Source organism: Ictalurus punctatus, chromosome 15 (assembly GCF_001660625.3).
Source record: "Ictalurus punctatus breed USDA103 chromosome 15, Coco_2.0, whole genome shotgun sequence".
Classification (NCBI taxonomy): Eukaryota; Metazoa; Chordata; class Actinopteri; order Siluriformes; family Ictaluridae; genus Ictalurus; species Ictalurus punctatus.
This window is the reverse complement of record NC_030430.2, coordinates 1,203,102-1,224,517: the sequence shown is the minus strand read 5'-3', so window position 1 is coordinate 1,224,517 and position 21,416 is coordinate 1,203,102. Positions and strand designations below refer to the sequence as shown.

Genomic DNA, 21,416 nt, shown 5'->3' with positions numbered 1-21,416 from the left:
GTCACAAAGCACATTCAACCACATAGAGAGTGAGTGAGAGAGAGAGAGAGAGAGCAAACGTTTATTTTTATTAGCAAAACCATCCTGTTATTATGCTTATCGGATGTTTTCTCCATTTAAGATGGGGCTCAGGGAAAATCAGAGAGGCTAAGCGGCACAAGCAGCTTACCCAAATACGGTTTGAACAGGGATTTATGCTGCTTCACCCAAGATTTATTCATTTCATTAGCAATTACTAACCATATACACTTCCTAGGCTGGCAGTAAAATATAAACATGGACTCTGTTCTGAGATGGTCTGGAAAATGAACAGACACCAGGAGAAATGTCACTGTACATTCGGCTCACGTAAACATGCGATCGTATTAAAATAAATGCCATTTGGTCTTTTTGCACTGTAGACAAAACTGTGTTTCAGTTAAGATATGAAAATGTATAAAAGCAGTGATTTGTTTATTGTGGCCTGTTGTTCAGTGCAAGCCAGTGCAAAGTAATAATAATAATAATAATAATAATAATAATAATAATAATAATAATAATAATAACAATAATAATAATAAAGCAGAAATATGTTATTGGTAAGAAAGTATTTGACTCCAGTATCAAGGTTTCACTAAAATAATATATGTATATATATATTTTTTAAAAACGTACATTGTTATTTACTATATTAGTGGGGAAGAAATTACCCAGCTACTGTTGTTATTTACAGAAATTAATGATTTATATAGACTATTAAATCCACATACAAAATGATGATCCCTCTCTTAATCCGCTTTTCTCTAGAACTAATATTGTTGTTATATAAATATAAAGAGACTCATCTGAGTTACGCCGAGCGCATGTTTGTTTTCTTGTGTAATTGTTGTTGGCTTGTATTTTTCACAATGTATTATTTTGCAATAATACTTTTTCAGATGATGAAATCCCAACTACTAGACATGCGCATTGCTTAAATCAGAAAATCATCTGGCTGAATTAAGTAGCAGCGAATAGCATCATCCACACTGAACGAGGCCAACGAACCGCTCACACTGCACGGATGGTCATGGATGCACTCGCATCAACTCAAGCTATAGCATTTTAAAATGTGGTTATGCCTGAATGTGAAAAAGAGAGAAAAGGACACATATCATTCCTACTCGACTGAAAGACACCAACATAATGTGTGTTTAAAAGCAAATACTGATTTAAGAACCATTTAATTTAAAATAGCAATAAATAAATTTTAAAAATTCTATTTTTTTTTTTTTCTCATCTTTTGGCTGTCCACAGTGACATCTAACCAGTTTTTTTTTTTTTTTTCCCCCCCAAATCTCATTACATAGAAACAAAACTGAGTAGATTAATCTTGGAAAAATGTATTTTACTTTCACAATTATACTGAAAATCATGTTGTGTTTGCTTGCTGATTATTATTCAGACATATCAGTTGGCGCAAATATGGCACTGACTTTATTAGGGATTATAAGATGTTAATAAGGTACTGAGAGTAAAGTACGGAGAGGGGCCATATTCCCCCAGTCCTGCCTCAGAAGGATGACTGAGCGAAACCAGCCCCTTCCCTGAAAGATTTGGGTTTAATGATGAGATCTTACAGGGCCTCTTCTCGGCCAGGCCTGTAGTGTGGTACTGAAGGTAATACTTTAGAGAGTAGGCTTAATCAGAACCAGACTGGCAAAACATCAGGCCAAACCACACACACAGAGAGAAAGAGAGAGAGAGATAGAGAGAGAGAACGAGACAGAGAAGGAGAAAGACTAGCAGAAACATCCTCGCACATCTTACTTGTAAAGAAAGAAGCAGAGGATAATTTTGGGATTATGTAAAAAGAGCCAGAAAATTAATGGGAGAACGAGAGTATTAAAAAGTTAATGGGTCTGTTAGGCTGACAGCAGCTGCCTTTGTCTGTTTTATGGCTCCTTATTATGCTTTTATGTGTTGTCTCTCTCAAATGCTTCACAGTTTATTCAGATGTGGTAGCTTGTGTTTGGACGTGGCCAGCAAACAAGACTTTCTAAAGAAAGAAGAACATTTCTAAATTGCATCTGCTACACTCCTCAGTGGTGAAGTTTACCCCATATAAAGACCCCAGTGCATGGCAAAAACATAAGAGAATGGATTATTGTTCTTTTAAAAACCCTTTCTTTTAAAAGACACACAAAGATTGATTCCTCCAGATATGATATGCAGATGTGCCCAGATCAGTGTAATACAGAGGCTTTCAATTGGATTGTTTTGATCTGAAGACGTAAGAAGAGAGAGAGCGAGACAGAGAAAAGAGAAAGACGGAGAAACATAGAGAACAGAGACAAGACGGATTTCTTAGAGTGCCTCCACCTGCAGAACATATACCGTTTTCCTTCACTGACACTTGGCGATACTTCTTTTTGCTTATTTGAAGGAGGAAGTCATTGTATTTTCAAAGGAGAAACAATTTCCTCTCAACAATAGCTTCCAGCGGAGACACTCTGCAGCCACTGCTACTATTGTTACAATCCCAGACGCTCTTCTTTATTTTGTTTCCAGCCCTCCCTTGGTTTTGTCTGTATAATAAATTCATTAGACAATCGTTGCCACTTTATAAGACCCTAGAGTGCCTAAGGTAACATACGCCAAGTGACCAAAACTATTCCTCCCTTAAATGTGCTAACATATTCACCAAATGAACTCTGTAGGAACTAAGGCGCTGGCCTTGGCAGACACTAAGAGAAAAAAGAATCATTATTTAAATGTGTGGCTTTTAATGCCAGTTGTGGGAATTCAATTCTGTGCACATTTGTGGTTTCCGTCTCACACACCTGGACGACCTCATAAAGTGTCTGATAATAAGCTAATGAATGTTATTACGCGGTAGAGCAGGGAAAGCCCTGAAATATTCACCATGTGGGATCTCTAAAAAAGAACCTGAAACGTGCACAAGTTTTACCTTATCATACGTAAATATAAACAGCAGCCAGACACTGAACAGGCATGACAGAAACGATCCAATAAGTGAGAGTGAGAGAGAGAAAGTCAATGGTGAGCTATGGAAACCTTATCTGGTTCTGACATGTTTCATCTTATTGGAGTCACCGTGCTGTTTTTAAACGCGCCAGCACTCCAGGGAGAAGCGCAGACCAAACATCAGACATATTGTGTTACAGAGGAGAAACCCTGGAAGCCATGACTGTCACCGGATCCCCCTCTTTGCACACACACCTTTCAGTTTTTACGTCCCAACAACACATCGCATACCTGTGGAAAGGAGTTGCAGCAAATGTAGCATCTGGTGAGTGTTAGCAGGATTTCTCCTCATGGATTTGATTTCAGGGAATCATCTGATGAAACCAAATTTGGTTGTTTCAGAATTATTTTCCATTTCCCCTGTTAGTGCTGAGAGCCACTTACAAGCTAGTGCGGTCAAAGTGGAAATCCAGAGGAAAATACGGAGCTAACCATAACGACTTCACTTAGCATTATCTTATCCCACAGGGAAGTGTTTATGCCAATGTCAACAGGGACATTTTCATGCTGACTTCAGTGAAACGCAGAAAACACACCGCCTCCAGGATTATTAGTAGTTTATCCATTCTGATGGTGCTGAGCGCATATTGACCTACCCTGAGGTGCAGCTGTTTACTTGCCCTGGTGGGGGTAAGAACAAACAGACAATGGGTCAGGATCTACACACATGCGTTCACACACACAGTGCCTGTGGGGCTGAACCCCTGCTGGGGCAGCAGCTGCTTTCATTGAAGCCTAACACTGTGTGTGTTTGTGTGTGTGCAACAGCACCCCACACCACAGAGGATAACCCTATCTGTCTTACTCAACGGGTCAAAAACCAGCATTGCAGCTGTTATGGAGCTGAAGGTAAAAATCTTTGATATAAGATATTCCCAAGGGTGATATTTCAGCACAAGCCAAAGCGCAACTAGACATCACAATATATATTACGAAGATACAGGATCATACAAACAGCGCATCATTTGTCACTGGTACAATCACACAAATCCAGTGTATGATTCTAGCGGCTACTGCTCTTTTAAATGCATCAGTCATTAAATATATAACATCTATAATAAATGTGCACGATAAAACTCACAGCTACAACGCACTTGTTAATACATACACATCAAAAGTTTGCTACAACAACACTATCAAGGTTTCAGTATTACTGAATGTAATTAGGCAGGGCTGGACAAATCAGACATTTCTGAGCTAGCCCACCAGGCATGTACACGCTTCAGTGTGCTTGCTCAGGTTTAGTTGCCTGAATACGTAATTGACTAGGCTAAAAAGTGGTAGCTAATGTGATATAATAATAACATATGACAAGCTAGGTATCTAGTTAAGTGCATTAATACAGACTTAGGTAAACTACTGAGTATATAATTATTGTCCGCTTCTAACAAAGTTTCTAATAGCATGTCGTGTTAGCACCGTTGACAAAAAAGTCAGCAAGTCATTGGCAAGCTGGTGTTCTGTTCTTGTATGGCATCATTTCAATTTGTAGCCTTTATTTGTTTCATTGCTGTAGCGTTTATTCTTTTGCCTTCCTATATACAGTAAGCCATGGTAAAAATGGTAAAAGGTCTGCACTTACAGTATATAGCGCTTATTTAACCTTAGCAGTTGTACAAATGCTTTACACTGTGTCGCATTCACCCATTCACACACACATTCACACACCAATGGCTGCAGAGCTGCCATGCAAGGCGCAAGCCTGCCATCGGGAGCAACTTTGCATTGGGGTTCAACGTCTTGCCCAAGGACACTTCGGCATGTAGAGGCATGTGGGTCGGGAATCGGACCGCCAACCCTACAATTAGTGGACAACCACTATATATGTTTATTTTGCATATAATAAATTCCCCTGAAATATAATATCCGATTTTATTCTTTTCCTAGAAGTTGTTGTGATGACAGTGCACTCAGAGCAATTTAGGATTAATAGACATCTGTTGAAAGTATTTTAGATTAGATGAGTTCTACAGCATTCTGCTAGCATATTTGCTGTGTTCTGTCCCCCATCAATTCCATCACACACAGTCTGATCCACCTAGGGCTTACACAGTCACGTCCCTAAGCTAGTTTCCCTTCTCTTTCCCACTTTCAGATTGTGTAATAGCATTGCATGGACCCGACCTTGCTCTTTGTTCCAGCACTCATATTGCCCTCTGAAGCAACTCCCAGGCACCACATAATGAAAGAGCCCAGAGCCAGCCAACCACATAGCAAGAGTGACGCTGATGGGATTCGGAATGAGAGAGAGAGAAAAAAAAATCTCTACCTCTCTATATATGACAGAAGGTTTCCAGGTCCTTACCTGCACACACAAAAAGCTTGCCAGATTCACACGTACCTAAAGGTTTTAAACATGGTGTACAAAATACAGTCCAAGGGCAACAGAAGTGGAAGTATTTAAACTGGAAAATGAAAAAAAGCAATACATGTTTAACTCACTAATGATAAGCTGCCTCGTGTGTACCTTGACGGGGTGCCACAGTGAATCGGAATGTGATTCAGTTTAAGTAGGTACCTCCCCATAAGGGTTCTTTCTAAACTGCTCTGAATGAAAAGCATTGAGATGCATGGGGGAGTGGAACCTGTCAATGCCCATTAGGCACAACTGAGTGTGGCATCATGGGGAAGTCAGCCACTGGGTAAGAATCAGGCCTGTATCTCTGCTTCCTGCCAAGGTGCAGTACAGAGAGGAGATGGCTCGCAAATGACTTTCTGAGGGAGATGTTATTACCCATCATTTGAAACATTATCACATGCTATTAGATGGAAGTCAGAACTTGTTAGGGCTGATGGTCTCTAGCTTGAAGCCCGGAGCTTGCTCCTACGAGGCTGACAGAAGGAGAAAAAAAAGAGGCAGACAGCAACAAGAAGAAGACAGGAAACTCACCGATGTCAGGACAGGAAAAATGTGACCTCAACTCAGTGGTGTACAAATCAACAAGAAACAAAGCACCAAATATATCAACTAAAATTAGTTTAGACACATAGGTTGATTCAGAAGGTAGCAGTACAGTTCCCTAAATGAGACTTTATCATCTGAATTTACACATGCGTGAAAGGGTCAACGTACTTATTTTACCCTCTACTTTGTCTTCTATATATTATGTAAAATATACGGGGATGATGTATTTTCAACTAGTAGGAATTAAAAATATGTTCAGTAGAAAATTCTTTCATCTGCACTGCCATATGTGCTCACTGGGGCAGTTGGCAGAAGCTCAGTTCAATTCAGTTCAGTTCAATTTGATTTATACGGCACATTCAACAATAGACATTGTCACAAAGCAGCTTCACAGCTACAGCTTTATGAATGTAGATATAGATCCCTAACGAGCACGCCAGAGGCAACAGTGGCGAGGAACAACTCCCTGAGATGACACAAGGAAGAAATCTTGAACCAGACTCAGAAGAGAACCTCTCCTCTTGCGGGTGACACTGGATAGTGGGATTATAAATCATTACGCTTCATAATTGCTCTCCTCAAACCAAATACTTATACCGAACATCTTCTCAACACATTCAGCACTGTACAGTATAAATCAAACAGCATGGAGTGTGTTGAAAAGATGCTCAGTATGAGCAGATTGGGAATAAGAATAAGTAAGCAAAAAGTAAAAATCTGCAGTATCAGATTTTTACAGTATGTGTGAAGTTCCCCTGCAAAAATGTGAAAACTTCAATGTAGTATTTACGAACTTTGCAATGCAAGTGTCAGTGCATATTACAATGCTCTGAAAAAACTAAACGTTATCTCCCTATATATATTCATCTTTAATCCAAGCATGTATAGATAAGATTATGTATAGATGTCATGAAAAAAAAAAAATAAAAAATGGGGGCTGGACAACAAAGCATGTAATTTTAGCTTAAGCTAAGCTGAGCTAATTGGTTTAGAGTGCACTTTCCCCAGCCAGACATGCATATACAGTACGATTTAGGTTATCCCATCTAGCCTTGCTTTTATCTAATTTTCTACCACTCTGAAAGACTACAGTAATGAATTGGGTAATCACAGATATCCAACCCATTCGAGTACTTTGTAAAGTAAATCAATACAGTCTGGCAGCAGGCCAGTGGTTCACTCTGATGGATGGTAAAAATCTATATTTAGATGCACTGCCAAAATAATGTAATGTTATTCTCTTACTCTCTCTCTCTCTCCCTCCTTCTCTCATTCAATTTAGCCCATGGATATTTAGAACTTTGGTTGAAAAATACATTTGAAAATAAATGTCTAAAGGTCTACTGCTTCCGTAGAAACAGATAATGTGAGCAAGTGCAACAGATAAGGATTATTATGGGGTTCGAGTTTCAAAGCTATCCCTCTAGTGCGAATGCTGGCTGAAAGATTCTTTGAATATTTATAAGCTGCTACAACTTTCTGACATGAAACACGAACTTTGACATTCCATCTCAACAAAATGAAATACAAAAGTAAGTAAATGCATTAGTAATCAGACCACTCAGGTTTTGCCTGTTCTAAGACCAGTGGACATCACTGCTTCTGATTTTGACCTGAGATTGGCAAGATTACACAAAATAAACTGGAACATCTTAGAATGCAGTGCAATGGTAACATATTACTGATTGAGATAGGCGTGAACATGAAGTAGGTGGATGTGCATGTATTTATAGTAATTTTTCCTTCTCTATTTAGAAACATTAACCAAGTTCACTACAAAATCATGTCACATTGTTATATTAAATCAACATGGGTTTTGCTTAGGCCTTTTTATTTGGCAAAGGAGTTCAAGTTGCTGAAAAAGCATTTCTACTCAATTTCAGAGTGAGTGCTCACTCAGCTTTGCTAGAGCAGATAATATTGAGACATGGCAACCCCCAATCATTATCCACTGCATTTCTGTTCCAGCCAAGGGGACAATATTAAAGCAGCAGTGCCCACAGACACTCAGACGATAACTGACGCTAATCATGGAGAGGTTCATTTATTCATTTCCTGATGTGAAGAGTGATTAACACTGCCAGTCAGTAGGGTCATTTGTTAAGCTGCAGATCATCAGCATGTGCGATAGGAAATAATAAGTCAGGGGAAGGAAGTTTATTGGCAGCCGTTTAATAATGAGCATGGGTATGAATAAGCATATCCTTTATGTGGTGGTACATGAGTGCCAAGAGGTCCTGAAGGGTTACAGGCATTATTACACAAACGCCTGGCTAATCAACACTCCAAGCATGGAGAAATGTGAATGCAATACACGCTTGATAAGACGCAGTCTAGTTATATGTTGTGTCTGGAGCGTTTGCTTGTCAGTTCTCAAAATCTAGGCAGCGAGAACACGGGCTCAAAATCAAAAAGCAAATACGCCCCAATAAGAGTGATATATGCATGGGATGATATATACAAGTGATGGCTGGAGACTGAAACCGGTAATCACAATGCATGGAGCACCAAAAATACTGCTAAAGAGAAATGGAAAGGACGAGAGACTTCTGATTGTCAGTGATGTGCATTCATTTGTATGTGCATGTGTTTTGTTTTGAAGGATGACTGAAACCGCAGGGGTTGTCCAGCTCTTTGTCCTGAGCATAAGGCGGCTCTTCAGAAAGCTCTGAGGCTGATCCAAGGCAGACAGGCATCACTCAGGCTCGGAAGATCTGAATGAACTTCAAAAATCGTTCCTCCAGTGCCAAGCAATATGTTAGGTGCTGCTGTTTCATCTGTCCACAAGGTTAAATGCTGGATCATCATGAGTCAAACTGAGGTCACATCAAGGTCAACACTGTCTCACAACATTCAATCCAAATAATTATGTAATGAAGGTGCACTCCAAAGCCAACTCAATCATGAACACCACTCACGCAAATGCAGGGCTGCACAATAACACGGCACAGTTAAATTCTGGAAGACAGTGTCAAAGTCATTATAATGCCATTACTCAGTCTGCCAGAAGAAAGACTAAGTAGTGCCCATTTTACACCGATTAATATATTTACAGTGGTTAAAAGAATTAAACAAATGTGGATAGAATCTCTCTCAGTTCTTTTCACAGCATCTAGCTGAATGTTGTGGCCAACCTTGTGGATATAAAATATCAACTGTAGCAAATTTCGCTCTCCAAAGCCAGTTATTGTTAGGACTTCATTGCTCTTTATCTAATCCAGGATGAATGCATTTTCTGTGATATTCTTCAGTTACTTTTCTTAGTTCTTTTTTTCCTGAACTAAAATTGCTGCTTGTGCAATGGTACATTACAGCTTGCCAGTTTCTCCACCCAATCAGAGGCTCTCATTATTGCCAGGAGTCTAATTGAAGTGGAATTGCCCAGCATACAGTAACATGATTAGGAAGCTTGTTTGCAATTTTGTTGAGAGTCAGCAAGGTAGTGTTTCAAAGGAAGCTGAAATCATTGTAGATGATCATTTTCACTCTGATAACTTGTTTACCCCATCAAGAGAGTTCTAATCAAAATGTATCTCCTATATCTACATAACAAAATCCTTAAGCTGGTCAATCCAACTTCCAAAGTATTAAAACAGTTATTTCAGGCAGTCAAAGGAGAAAGAGAGACCAAGTCATTATTAATTGTATTCATAAAACCAGTGAACAACAGATTTTAATACAGTACTGTATGTTCCAAAGCATGCCGATGGCATTTAACAAGTGGCAATGTTTCATTTCCTCCAAATCCAAGGTTGTGGTATTTAGAATACTAGATATCATGGACAATTATCTTACAAGAAGAGAGTTTTTTCTTTAACCTTATTGCATCTATAGAGCTAAAGAAGACCAATATAATATGGTTCAAATTGCCACAAGAAAAGAAAAGCAGTGTGGTGTATGACCCTGACTTTGAAAAAAATAAATTAGCACTGAAATATCAGGCGAGTTTTTCTTAGAGGGCAAAGCCCTGTGAGCATTTTCTCTGCTGACAGGCTCACTGTAAATGGCTCCTCAGTGAAGAATCATTCCCACGCATCAGAAGAATAAAGCTCTACACATGAGAAGGGAAAACTAAAAATAGGAATGTTATAATGCAAAAATCAGCACATAATTGTGCCTATGTGTGTGTGTGTGTGTGTGTGTGTGTGTGTGTGTGTGTGTGTGTGTGTGTGTGTGTGTGTGTGTGTGTGTGTGTGTGTGTGTGTGTGCGTATGTACATGCATTCTTTTGGGTAAGACTGGTTGTGGTTATTGTCTTGCTGCAACTGGAATGATGAACTCCTCAGGGACGGATGGAACGCTATTCAACCGATGTCACGAGTGTTAACTGTTGCTAGGGATACTCTTCTTCATATTGGTTTGGACAGATACCCCTGGCACAAAGGCACACTATAAAACACTCCCTCCTTCATCCTTCAATCATCTGCTCTGTCCACACTATCCTGTCCATCTCTTACTGTCCATGTCTTATCCTGCTCCCAGACAAAGCTGCATACCTCTAGCTGATGCTGATTAGGGTGTCAGTGCATGGAGAGTCACATCACAGGCTGTGCAAGGTTAGGCAGTACAAATCAGTGCAACAATGGCTTACAAACAAGTGCCAGATGGACTTCAGTTGATGTAAACAAGGTGGGACATGATAAGGATGTCTGTCCATCTGAGCAGAACAAACACAGGAGGCCAAATGGCACAGCCACATCTGGGGGGTCAAACTTGCATGTTTGAGCATGACAGTCAAGAAATCAAAATGCATCTGTGAGACGAAAGATGGAAATAAGCATTAGGAGCATCTGCCGATGTCGCTCTTCAAACCAGCTGGCCTTTCATGTAGTATGGTTGGGTATAGCACGCTGCTGTGTCCCCGGTACAGTCTCATGCACCAGGTCAAACAGATCAGCACAGTTGAGAGGAAACTGGGACCAGAGCCCAGATGCTTACTTGACCAGTTCAATGGGAGTTTGAGTCCAATTACTGTTTCAGGCGTTTGCCAGGAGGGACACACCTGAACTGTGCTTTCAAGCCCTGCTGATGCCCTGAGCAAACAAAATACTGATTATGCACTGGAGCAACATGAAAGGAATTAATTAGGGGTCTGCATGTACACAAGGTCTGATTATGCTCCCTGTGTATTGTACAGAAGTTCAACATAACTATACCAGATGAGACAATGTTAAAGGCTCTTTTCAAAGCCACTTTTCAACTGTAGGGCTGATTGGTTCAGAGCAAGGGGAGAATCTATTCTGACAGAATTTCTACATGTGCATGGTTATGCTTTGTAATGGCTACAAATACAGATATGAATAGGATTTCTCTCTCCCTCTGTTTAAAGCTTGCCAGGCTCACAGGACATCTAGCTGAGTTAAAGGTGTGCATAAGGACTGAGATCCCACAGAACACAACTAAAAAACTCATGCAGGCAGGAGGTTTTTACTTTCATGTGTGCATGTGCGAGTGCTCAGATATAAAGCTTGCGGGACAAACAAATACCACACTGTTCAATTTCATTTCATTTAAGACATGCTGACAGTGCTGGCATGTCTACCTCTGAGGTTTTTCCCCAATATTTCTGCGGCATAGCGGTAGGGCTCATATTTAATTAAAAAAGAAAGAAAGAAATACCAATAAATAAATAAAATAAACAGCTACACCAACTTGTCCAACAGGCAACTACAATTTAAAAAAAAAAAAGACAAACCCAGACTAGTTTGCCTCCCCCTTTCCTGATTTCTGATGTTATTTCCATTACAATATCTTCACAGGTACCACCATAATTTATTCTACAGCGTGTCCCAAAAGTTTCTATACATAGGGGAAATTAACACATTTTAGCAAAATGTCTTCCAATATTTTTACTTAGTATACATTATATATATGTAATGTATAAAATATATTTTTTTTTTTCAGATAGCCTTTAAGAAGAATGTATTGGACTTTAACAGGAAACATTGCAAGCACATCACACACAACACTTTTGCCAAACTTTTTTACAAATTCACAAAGACTGGAAGTGTTGCACCAACTGAGAACATCCATGAACATCCACTGACGAAGGAACAACCGACGTGGTGCTGGCATACGTAGTCCCTTAAGTATGCACAATTTTTGGACACCCTGTATATATATTTATAAATCATCAGTGATATACAGTACTGTATGTGTTCCTTCGTATGGGTATTGAGGATTTGAGAACACAATAAGACATTAAGTAACCTGAATTCATCAAAAGCATTTTTTAGATCTGTTACATTAACTAAAACAAATCTGGTACTGTCATGACTTTTAAGAGTTGCATACAATATCTTTTTTAATTAAATGACTACTAGTTCATACCCTGTTTATCAATCTGCTCTCTCTTACAAATGGAATTGACATCCTTATGATAACTCTTAAAGCATAATATCAATAAAAGCCTTATGCAAGCCTAAAAATACCCGGCTTTTGGTACAGCAAATCTGAGCCACCTGGCTCACCTCACAACTGATCCTGCCAAAAAATACTGTTTGCAATACAAATCAGAGAAAGCAGGCCTTATAAATTCTCCTGAGAATAAGTGCACATTTATATAGCCTAATGTGCGCCTCCATTATTCTTTCCAACTTAAATATACAACCAAAGCCTCTGACAAAAGACAGATAAAGCAAGCCATAGATTCAGATCAGCCTCTTTCTCATACACATTTTCTGTTGCGGCAGCAGAATAAAAGGCCGATTGCTCTCTCCTGCTGTTGTTCACTGTCCACTCTGTCTTGGTCTACAGCACCTTTTTTTTTTTTAATTATTACATTCAGCAAGTAATGCAAATCTCAAACAATATCACCATGCATTATTTTGGTTATATACCTTTATACTTCTGATTAGCACATTAGTACCATTCGTTAATTCCTTCTCTTCTTTCTCACCGCTCTAGCTACCCATCATGGGTAGAACTTTAACCCGTTCTCTCTACATGCTCTACCAGTGCCTGAAGAATAGCAGCCAAGGAAGCTTTACTGAAGAAGAAAAGCAAGAGTCAGAGTATGTGGAATGAATGAGGGAGTGGTGTGTGTGAGTGTGCATGTGCTTTAGTTTTTAACAGTGAGAAAGAAGAGTTTGCGTGTGTATGTGTGCACAATCTGTGCTTGTTTTCATATCTTGGTGGAGACCAAAACGCCCCACAATGGTAGATACATCTGACCGATTTTGACCTTTTGACCGTTTTGAGGTTTTCAACACGAAAATGCTACTTATTTAACTTATTTAAACATAAGTATATCTATCTATCTATCTATCTATCTATCTATATATATATATATATATATATATATATATATATATATATATATATATATATATATATTTTCTGTTTTATTCTCATTTCATAGCATTAATTAGCTACAGTAATAAGTTCTCAAAAAGATAATAAGACCTGATTTATACTTTATTGTGATTGTTGAATATGAACATGTCTTGAATAGTGCTAGTGAAGCAAAGAAATCTCACATGATCAATTATAATCCAAGAAGCATTTTCACTCATCTGTATTATCAGTACTGAGATCGTAGTTTTCTGTAAATAAATTCATGCCATTAACACTAACTCAAGAAAATAAATGTGTAGTTAATTAATAGCTATCCAAATACCCGTTTTATCATAATGGAGACATATTATCACAGACACAACCACTAGAAACCAACAGCGTAAGCGTTTTTTTTTTTTTTTTTTTTTAAGCTTGTTTCTCTTTCAAGCTATTATACATATGATTATTAATGGAATACGTCCCTAATATCTGAAGATTCCCCAGCTGGGGAAAGTACTGGATGAGATATTGGAAAATTGACCTGTTTACACTTTATTTATTAAAAATTTGTTGTTTAACCTTGGGATGTATTTGGAACAATATTACTCTGCAACCCTATATAAAACCCATGGAGAAAGGGTATTAATTCCTCATCACATCATTTCCTGGTACACAGACAGATACATTCCCCTCCTTCAACCAATCATTGTTTGACGTACAGATATGCATGACATGCTGTTAGCTTCTGGAAACCATTGCATGTTAGCACCTGTGCCTCTTTGTGCCACTCTTATCCATAAACCTCCTTTGTCTGTTGCGAATACATATGCAAATATGTAAATATATTTCAATGTAGAGGTATAAAGCGGCCCTTAGACACACACGTGTGTATGCGTGTGTGTGTGTGTGTGTGTGTGTGTGTGTGTGTGTGTGTGTGTGTGTGTGTGTGGACAGGGGAGGGGATTTGCTCTTTGGGAAAGTAGCCAATCCAAGTAGAAGCTGCAGTGTGAGCCCAGGTTTTTTTTTTTTTTAAACTGAGTTAAATTTACATTTCGCCAGTTTTTTGCCTTCTCTGTCTCTGTTACACTACTCTCTCTTTTCAGGTCCCACCTTTCTATACCACATTACACCACCTCCAGTGTGACATCACGGAAACCTATATCCTTCCTTCACAACTCAGAAGTTACACTACAAAAGGCAGATTGTCAGTGCTGCTCAGCTTAGAAAAGGCTTATCACTAGAATGCAAAAGGACACAAGCAAATGCTCTGAGCATTTTGAGGATCTCTGAGCCTGCCCGTGCTGTCCAAAACATGCACAGAAAGCTTACCAACCCCCAATAAAAGACAAAAAACCTTGACAAAGTAGTCACATTCTCATCCACACACACTGTCCTTCGCTCCAGCAGCTGTGTGATCACAGTCTCATGGGGCTTCAGGCAGCAAAATATAATGCAAAGTCTCCCTACACATCCGGGTGATGTCCTTCACCACAGCTTCCTCGCTGACAGACATGGGCTTTGGAGGAATGCTTGTGTGTTTGTCCTCGACTGCTTGGCTACACCTGACCAGCTGCCGCATGTGTGTGTGTGTGTGTGTGTGTATGAGCGATGAGATTAAAGTATGAGCATCAGAACCAAACAAATGGGCCATAGCACCACTGTGGAGAGCACTACACCTCCTGCCTAAATCAATTCCACTATAGATGGGAGGCCGGATGTTAGTATGAATTATTAACCTGCTCAAACAAGGGGATTACACAGAATGAGATGCTCAGATGCCACTTCCTGATTATACCACCGATTCAATTAGAGATGAATATGACTTCTGTGTTTGTGTGAATTGGAGAATAAGCCTCCAGCTCAAGCAAGAGAATGAAGATAAATCAAACAGGCCATGTTGCCATGATGCCACTTCAGCAACACAGGCATCCCTCAATAGCCTTTGCAGCCCTCTCATTACCACTGGCACATCCATGGACCTGTCTATCATGCTAATCCAAGGAGCTACTATTTATGCAATAAAGAATGATGCAGCTAACCCGTCAGGATACCGTATCATTATTTGAAATTTCCAATTTTATATTATTTTATTGGTATAGCAGTTTTAATTATAGACATTGTCATTTAAGCAGCTTAACAGAAATCCGAATATAGATTTAGATCCATAATGAGCAAGCCAGAGGTAACCGTGGCAAAGGAAAACTCCCAGAGATGACACAAGGAAGACTCATTGAGAGGAACAAGAGTCAAAATTTAACCCGTTCTCTTTTGGGTGATATCAGTGGTGGGATTATAAAACATTCCATACTGTAAAGCAGACACCCCACTTCTCCTAGAAGTTCTGGGAGTCTCCCACATATTGATAGCGGCTCCAAGAGGTGAGTTTAACAGTTAACAGGTTTCATTCGTTCATTAGCAAAGCTAACATTATTTAAACTAGCTGGCTAGCTGCTAAGGAGCTACCTCTCTGAAATGAGTTTTTGTAGGGTGGGATGTCTGGTAAAGTGTGTAGAATAATATATAGTATGAGCAGATTGTATAGATCTTTAGGCTATCCATGTGGGATGATTCACTATAGAAGAAGGTGACTTACAAGTGCAGCTCACACAATGGTTAAATGTTCACAGTGGTCTGACTTATTAGCATGCAGTTTTGCTAGCTACCGATTTTGCATAGTGAAATAATGTCAGCTATCAAGTATAGATGGCTACCCAATTTTAATGGAGCAAATTTGATTAATCTTCAAAGACTATTGAAAACCAAGTTATTGGCAAAATACCTCCAGACATATCAAATCTACATTCCATTTATACAAAACCAAACATCACAGATCTTTCAATACAATGTCCTGCACTATAATACGGAATAACTTGCAGGCAATTACCAGCAAACAACTACCATCAGAAATGTGCTCTTAACTCAGAATGTGTTCTTAACATAATCTAAACATAAACATTGTGAGGAAATGTGTTCTAATCACTCATAACTTTTCAAATACTAGAAGTACAGATAACCTCTAGATCATGGCAGGTTCAGGTTGGTCACAGCAGACTAGAGGACAGCCAGGATAATTCTGTATCTAACCCTTTCTACTCAGCTATAGGTAGAGAGGAACGAATTGAAGTTAAATGCCCTCTGGAGGTACTAGTAATTGAGATCTGCCTTTAAATAGAGTTGGAAAAGGGCCAGGAAAGTTCTAAAGGACAACATTAGGTATTCAGCAAAGGCACCTAAATATGCACTTTAAATTGTGAAATATGGCACAGTTCAGTGCTGAGCCATAATGGCCAACAAGCTATATTGCTTACGCCGTATAACTATAAGAGAAATACTGTACTTAGAGACTAATAACTTAAATACAATTTTGTTCCAAAGCCAACAAGTTATCTGTTGTCCAAGTCATCCCTGGAAGTGTAAAACATGACAGAATTAGATGAACAAGGTGGGTACAGTGCAATAGAAAACCACAACCAAACGTACCTTTTTCAGACGTCCACTCTTTGTGCCAACAAAAGCCACGCAGTAGCCATTGTACACATAGGAGTTCACTGAGGTCATGCGGTCTCTGCTTTCCGTGTAGAGTGTGTATCCAGTCACCAGCTGAGAGCCACCCAGGGGTTGATTAATGTCCAGACCACAGAAGGAGTCATCAATGGGCACTGGCTGTACGTAAATAAAGGCTCATATTAATGATGTTAATGAGGATGTGACTGCTTTTCAGAAGAAATTAATGGTTAATCTGAAGGACAGAGTGGAAAGCAATAAGCAAGGTGCTTTGGCTCATCACTGCCTGATTACAGTACTGTAGCTCCATGAGGGACAAGACTAGACTGTAGACATCTACCAACCACTATTAAGGCTTGCCTTAAACTTGTAAATCACAGCTTACTAAATGATGATGCCTTATTATGAAAGCTGTTGTCCTGTACTGGTAAGCTCTCTCTCGCTCGCTCTCTCTCTCTCTCTCTCTCTCTCTCTCTCTCTCTGTGTGTGTGTGTGTTTGTGTGTGTGTGTGTGTGTGTGTGTGTGTGTGTGTGTGTGTGTGGCTTTACCCACCTGGAGAATCTGAACAGAAGAGTGTGTTAGATTACACTTGGATTCAAGCATTAGTCACACTGAACAGTGAATGCACTTTTTCTCGTGGAAAAAAATAAAAAAGTTTGCATTCAAAGAAAATGTCATAGCATAGGTGATATACAGATAAATAAAACTGTTAGAAAACGTAGAAACCCTCTTAACTATACCCCTTATCTTCATATCTCTTTATCTGAATCGAATTTATGTGGATTGTTACAAATTTGCAAGTGTGGGTGAATAGTGGAATATTGTCTCGATAGCAAATTTGACCTGTAGCCTAATACAATCGAAATTTCCTATAAAAGAGCAATCAAGCCACGCCTTGTTTGTTAATTTGTTTGTTTTCTTACTTACTTCAGGGCCGATTGTATCCTGTCAATCAAAAGAGGGCGGGAAAACACATTATGTGCGAGCTGTGTGTAAAAATGATGTCTCTTGGGTGGAATGATGAAAAAACTGCAGTGTGTAAGCTCTGTAATCTCTGCACTGATAACATTTTACACCGGAAGTGAGTTGCAGTGAAGCGGGAGTTTTAGCGTCGAGTCATTTTTTTTTATTTTTGTTTCACCCCCCGTGCTGCCCGCTCAGCGTCACGCTGAATTAAAAGGCTAGTACACCATTGAAAGATGAGTTGACAAAAAGTCTATATTGCACAGAAAAATATATTTGTAGAGTAGTATATTTCATATCCAGTCAATGTTAATATATAAAAAGTTGATATTATATATGACCAGTTTGATGTCAGTGATGAAGTAGAAATGCTTGTGTTTGTGGAGAGTGAATGTGAGACTAACAGGAGGATTTTTACAATTCAGTCAATGTTAATATGAATTAATAACATTCAATAAGTTAATAATCTTACTTTAATCTTCAGACTTTAGTTCATGTTAATTAGAGTAATGTGTTTTCTGTTTATGAGACCAGTTACTGTCAAACAACTTGCTGAAATGGAGAGAATAAAGTTTTTATTTGCATTTCTTTCAGAATTCTTTTAAATTAATTATTATTAATTTATAAGAAGGCATAAAAGACAGAACTATCAGTATCAGTATCGGTATCGGCCGATATCACTCTGAATAATCGGTTATTGGTATCGCTGAGAAATTTAGTTTTGGTGCATCTCTCTCTCTCTGTCTCTCTCTCTCTCTCTCTCTCTCTCTCTCTATATATATATATATATATATATATATATATATATATATAGTTTTGAACATTAAAAGATGTATAATAATGTATATATTCTTATAATAAATAATAAGAATAAGAATATCCAATATGGCAAAGTAGGTTTCAATTGAAATCTCATTAAACTAACAACATTAAGATAACACCACCATTAGCACACATGCATAGGCAAAGATGGAGTTTTATAAACATTTACAATATTAAAGAGGACACACAGTCGTTTTTCATGTTGAACAGAGCCCTGACTTGACATCAATCTCCATTCAGAAAGGAGCAGTAAGTTACAGGCTTCGCAGTCAGCTGAGCGATCGTCTTGATTCAGGTCAGCGAGAGCCCTGTGACTGGCACTGGCCTCAAACTGCCACAGAGAGTCATCGAGAGGAGCACGCTGATGTAAGCGCACTGTTCATCACCTGCACCACAGCCATCACAGACATTAACACTGACTTTCCAGCTACAGGCTGTAAAATTTTATGGCTGCTCAGCCAGTTATATAGGCTCAGGGAAAGCAATAATGCACAGAGGGTATAAACGTACGCAGGCCCTCCATGCCACATTCTCTTTTATTTCCCTTCCCAAAATAGCTGGAGCAATTCTCACAGGTGAACTCAAAAGCTAAAATGATTTAGGTGGCTACATTATGTGCTCGCACAATGTATTTTTGGAGCTGCGAGTGAGATCAGACAGCTTGGGGCAGGAGGTGGGGCAGGTGGGGGTGTGTTAATTGGAAAGTGCACCATGAAACCTCACTCTGTAACTGAGACCACGGCTTTACTAGCCATGTAAATTGAAAAAGTGTGTTGGTGCAGTGTTGCAGGTGCAGCTGTGTGCCCGAGACTGTGAATGTAATTTAGCCCATTTGGTTTCCATTAGAGTGTGAGTGTTTAGATGATGTGCATAGATGACGACCAGCAGATGCAAATCTGCATCCTTTCCTTTCCTTGCTATAGTCATTCCCAATTCCAGCTGGTTTGAAGCAATTCATTCCACTTTATTAAGGAATTATATACAAATGCATATGTATATGTATATACACCAATGGCCACTTTAATATGAATACCTTTGTCCCTGCTCATTCATGCCAATCATGTGGCAGACAAAAAACATCAGCTGGTCTTTTTTTTTTTCTTCCAATCTTCAACTGTAGCCTCAGACTCTTGTTCTTGGCTGACGGAGTGGAACCCGATCAAGTCTTCTGCTGTTACACATGTGCCTCAAGGTTCGATGAGTTCTGGGATGCTTTTCTGCTTACCATGGTTGTAAAGAGTGATTACTTGAGTTACTGAAGCCTTCCTGTCAGCTTGCCCATTCTCCTCTGACCTCTCTCATCAACAAGGCATTTCCCCTGCAGAACTGCCACTCACTTGAGTCTTTTTTTGTTTGTTTGTTTCCTCGTTTGTTTTTTGCACCATTCCTTATAAACTTTATAGATTCTGGGAGATCAACAGTGAGTGTATATACTGTATATATAACTCCCTTGCATTTCAACCTTATTTAATGTTTAATGTTTGAGTCTGTGCCTGTTTGGTTATATTATTTGCAGAAAAGTATTGAAGAATATTAACTAAATGTACATTTCCTAAAGGAATTCACTCGTTCCCACACATAGGTCATACTTGTGCACCGCACCCAAATGGATGACAAGTCAATAAGATCAATATTTCATGTTGCCAGTAATGCGGAGTTGCACTTTAAATGCTCTTTCAGCTGCTCAGACTGTTTCTCACTCAATCGCACTTGAGCAATTAGTGAGGAGTCACTCAGGTCTCCTTCATCAAGAGTAGAAAACATTCGTCTAAAACAGTACTGATGAACTACCATTTTGGTTTCAGTGGTTTGTACTCTTGTATGAGCACCATGATTTCTTACAGCAGCACGCTTGTATTTAGAATTTCGCCAAGACTACATCGAGGTTGGGAGGCCTGTATGATTTCAGTTTGCACCTGTGACGCTATACACTTCTGATTTCCAGTCCCTGTGCTACATTAACCTTATTATAATAAAAGTAAAACCAGGCGGAATGCTTAATTATTTGAGACAAATCTTTGAGTGAAGTAATCAGGATCATACGGCCAGCATTTGTATGGAACACTGCAGGTTTAATGAATTTTAATAAAGTTTGAACACTGTGATTTAATACAGAAATTCATAAGGACAAAAGTTAAAATGCAAAATGTCTTGATATTGTGCATGCAGAAATTCTATTAAACTTTTGTGTTGTCAGTTCCAGGAGATCTGTGGGAAACAATGGAATTGTATTTCCTTGCTAGATGCAGGAAGTTGATTTCTGGGCTGTTAAATAGCCTAACAGGAATATAAAAGTTCAGGAATTGTTTCCTGATTCACAAGGTGGCCTTATTGAATATACTGCTGTTGTCAAAGGGCCCACTGAGTATGAGCGAGGATTGGGACCTGTACACTTTGTAAAACAATAATTCCTCAGTTGAAACAGTGCATGAGGGAAATATGCTCCACTGTTTTCCACAAATAAAGTACAATGTGTTAATAACTAGACATGAATTTAACAGTGCTTTCACAATAAATAAAGGTTCATTCAGCTAGAAGGTGCCCAATGACATTAGATGTATTATTAGATCGTTATTTTAGATTTTGCTTTTATTACAGGATGAACACAGGATTTAAATTTTTTTCTTTGTATAGGTAGTCCTCATACTTCATTATGGTCAGTGTGCTTACAATACACTTAGTTAACATGCATCTCTCTTTCTTACTTACTTTGGGGGAAAAAAAGAGATTGTGCTGAGAAATTTAGTTTCGGTGCATCTCTCTCTCTCTCTCTCTCTCTCTCAGGGTGTTATACTTTTGCGAGAAGCCAGCCGAGAAGGCCACATCTGGTGCCATCTAAATAGTCAGGAATAACTATCAGGAAATTAAATAAAAACACTCCTGTCTGGCTCCACTGAGCGACTGCACTGAGCATGGCCAATTTTTTTTTTTTTTTTCTAAGG

General features: G+C 39.0%; 1 protein-coding gene across 1 annotated transcript in view; it reads right to left on the bottom strand.

Moving 5' to 3' along the window:
• The window catches only part of plxna2 (plexin A2), a 232,277-nt gene that overhangs the window by 165,973 nt on the left and 44,888 nt on the right, over positions 1–21,416 (bottom strand). The window contains exon 3 of the mRNA XM_047160545.2: positions 16,666–16,848. Within this exon, the coding sequence (XP_047016501.2) occupies positions 16,666–16,848 (183 nt within the window). The remainder of the gene's footprint in view (positions 1–16,665; positions 16,849–21,416) is intronic.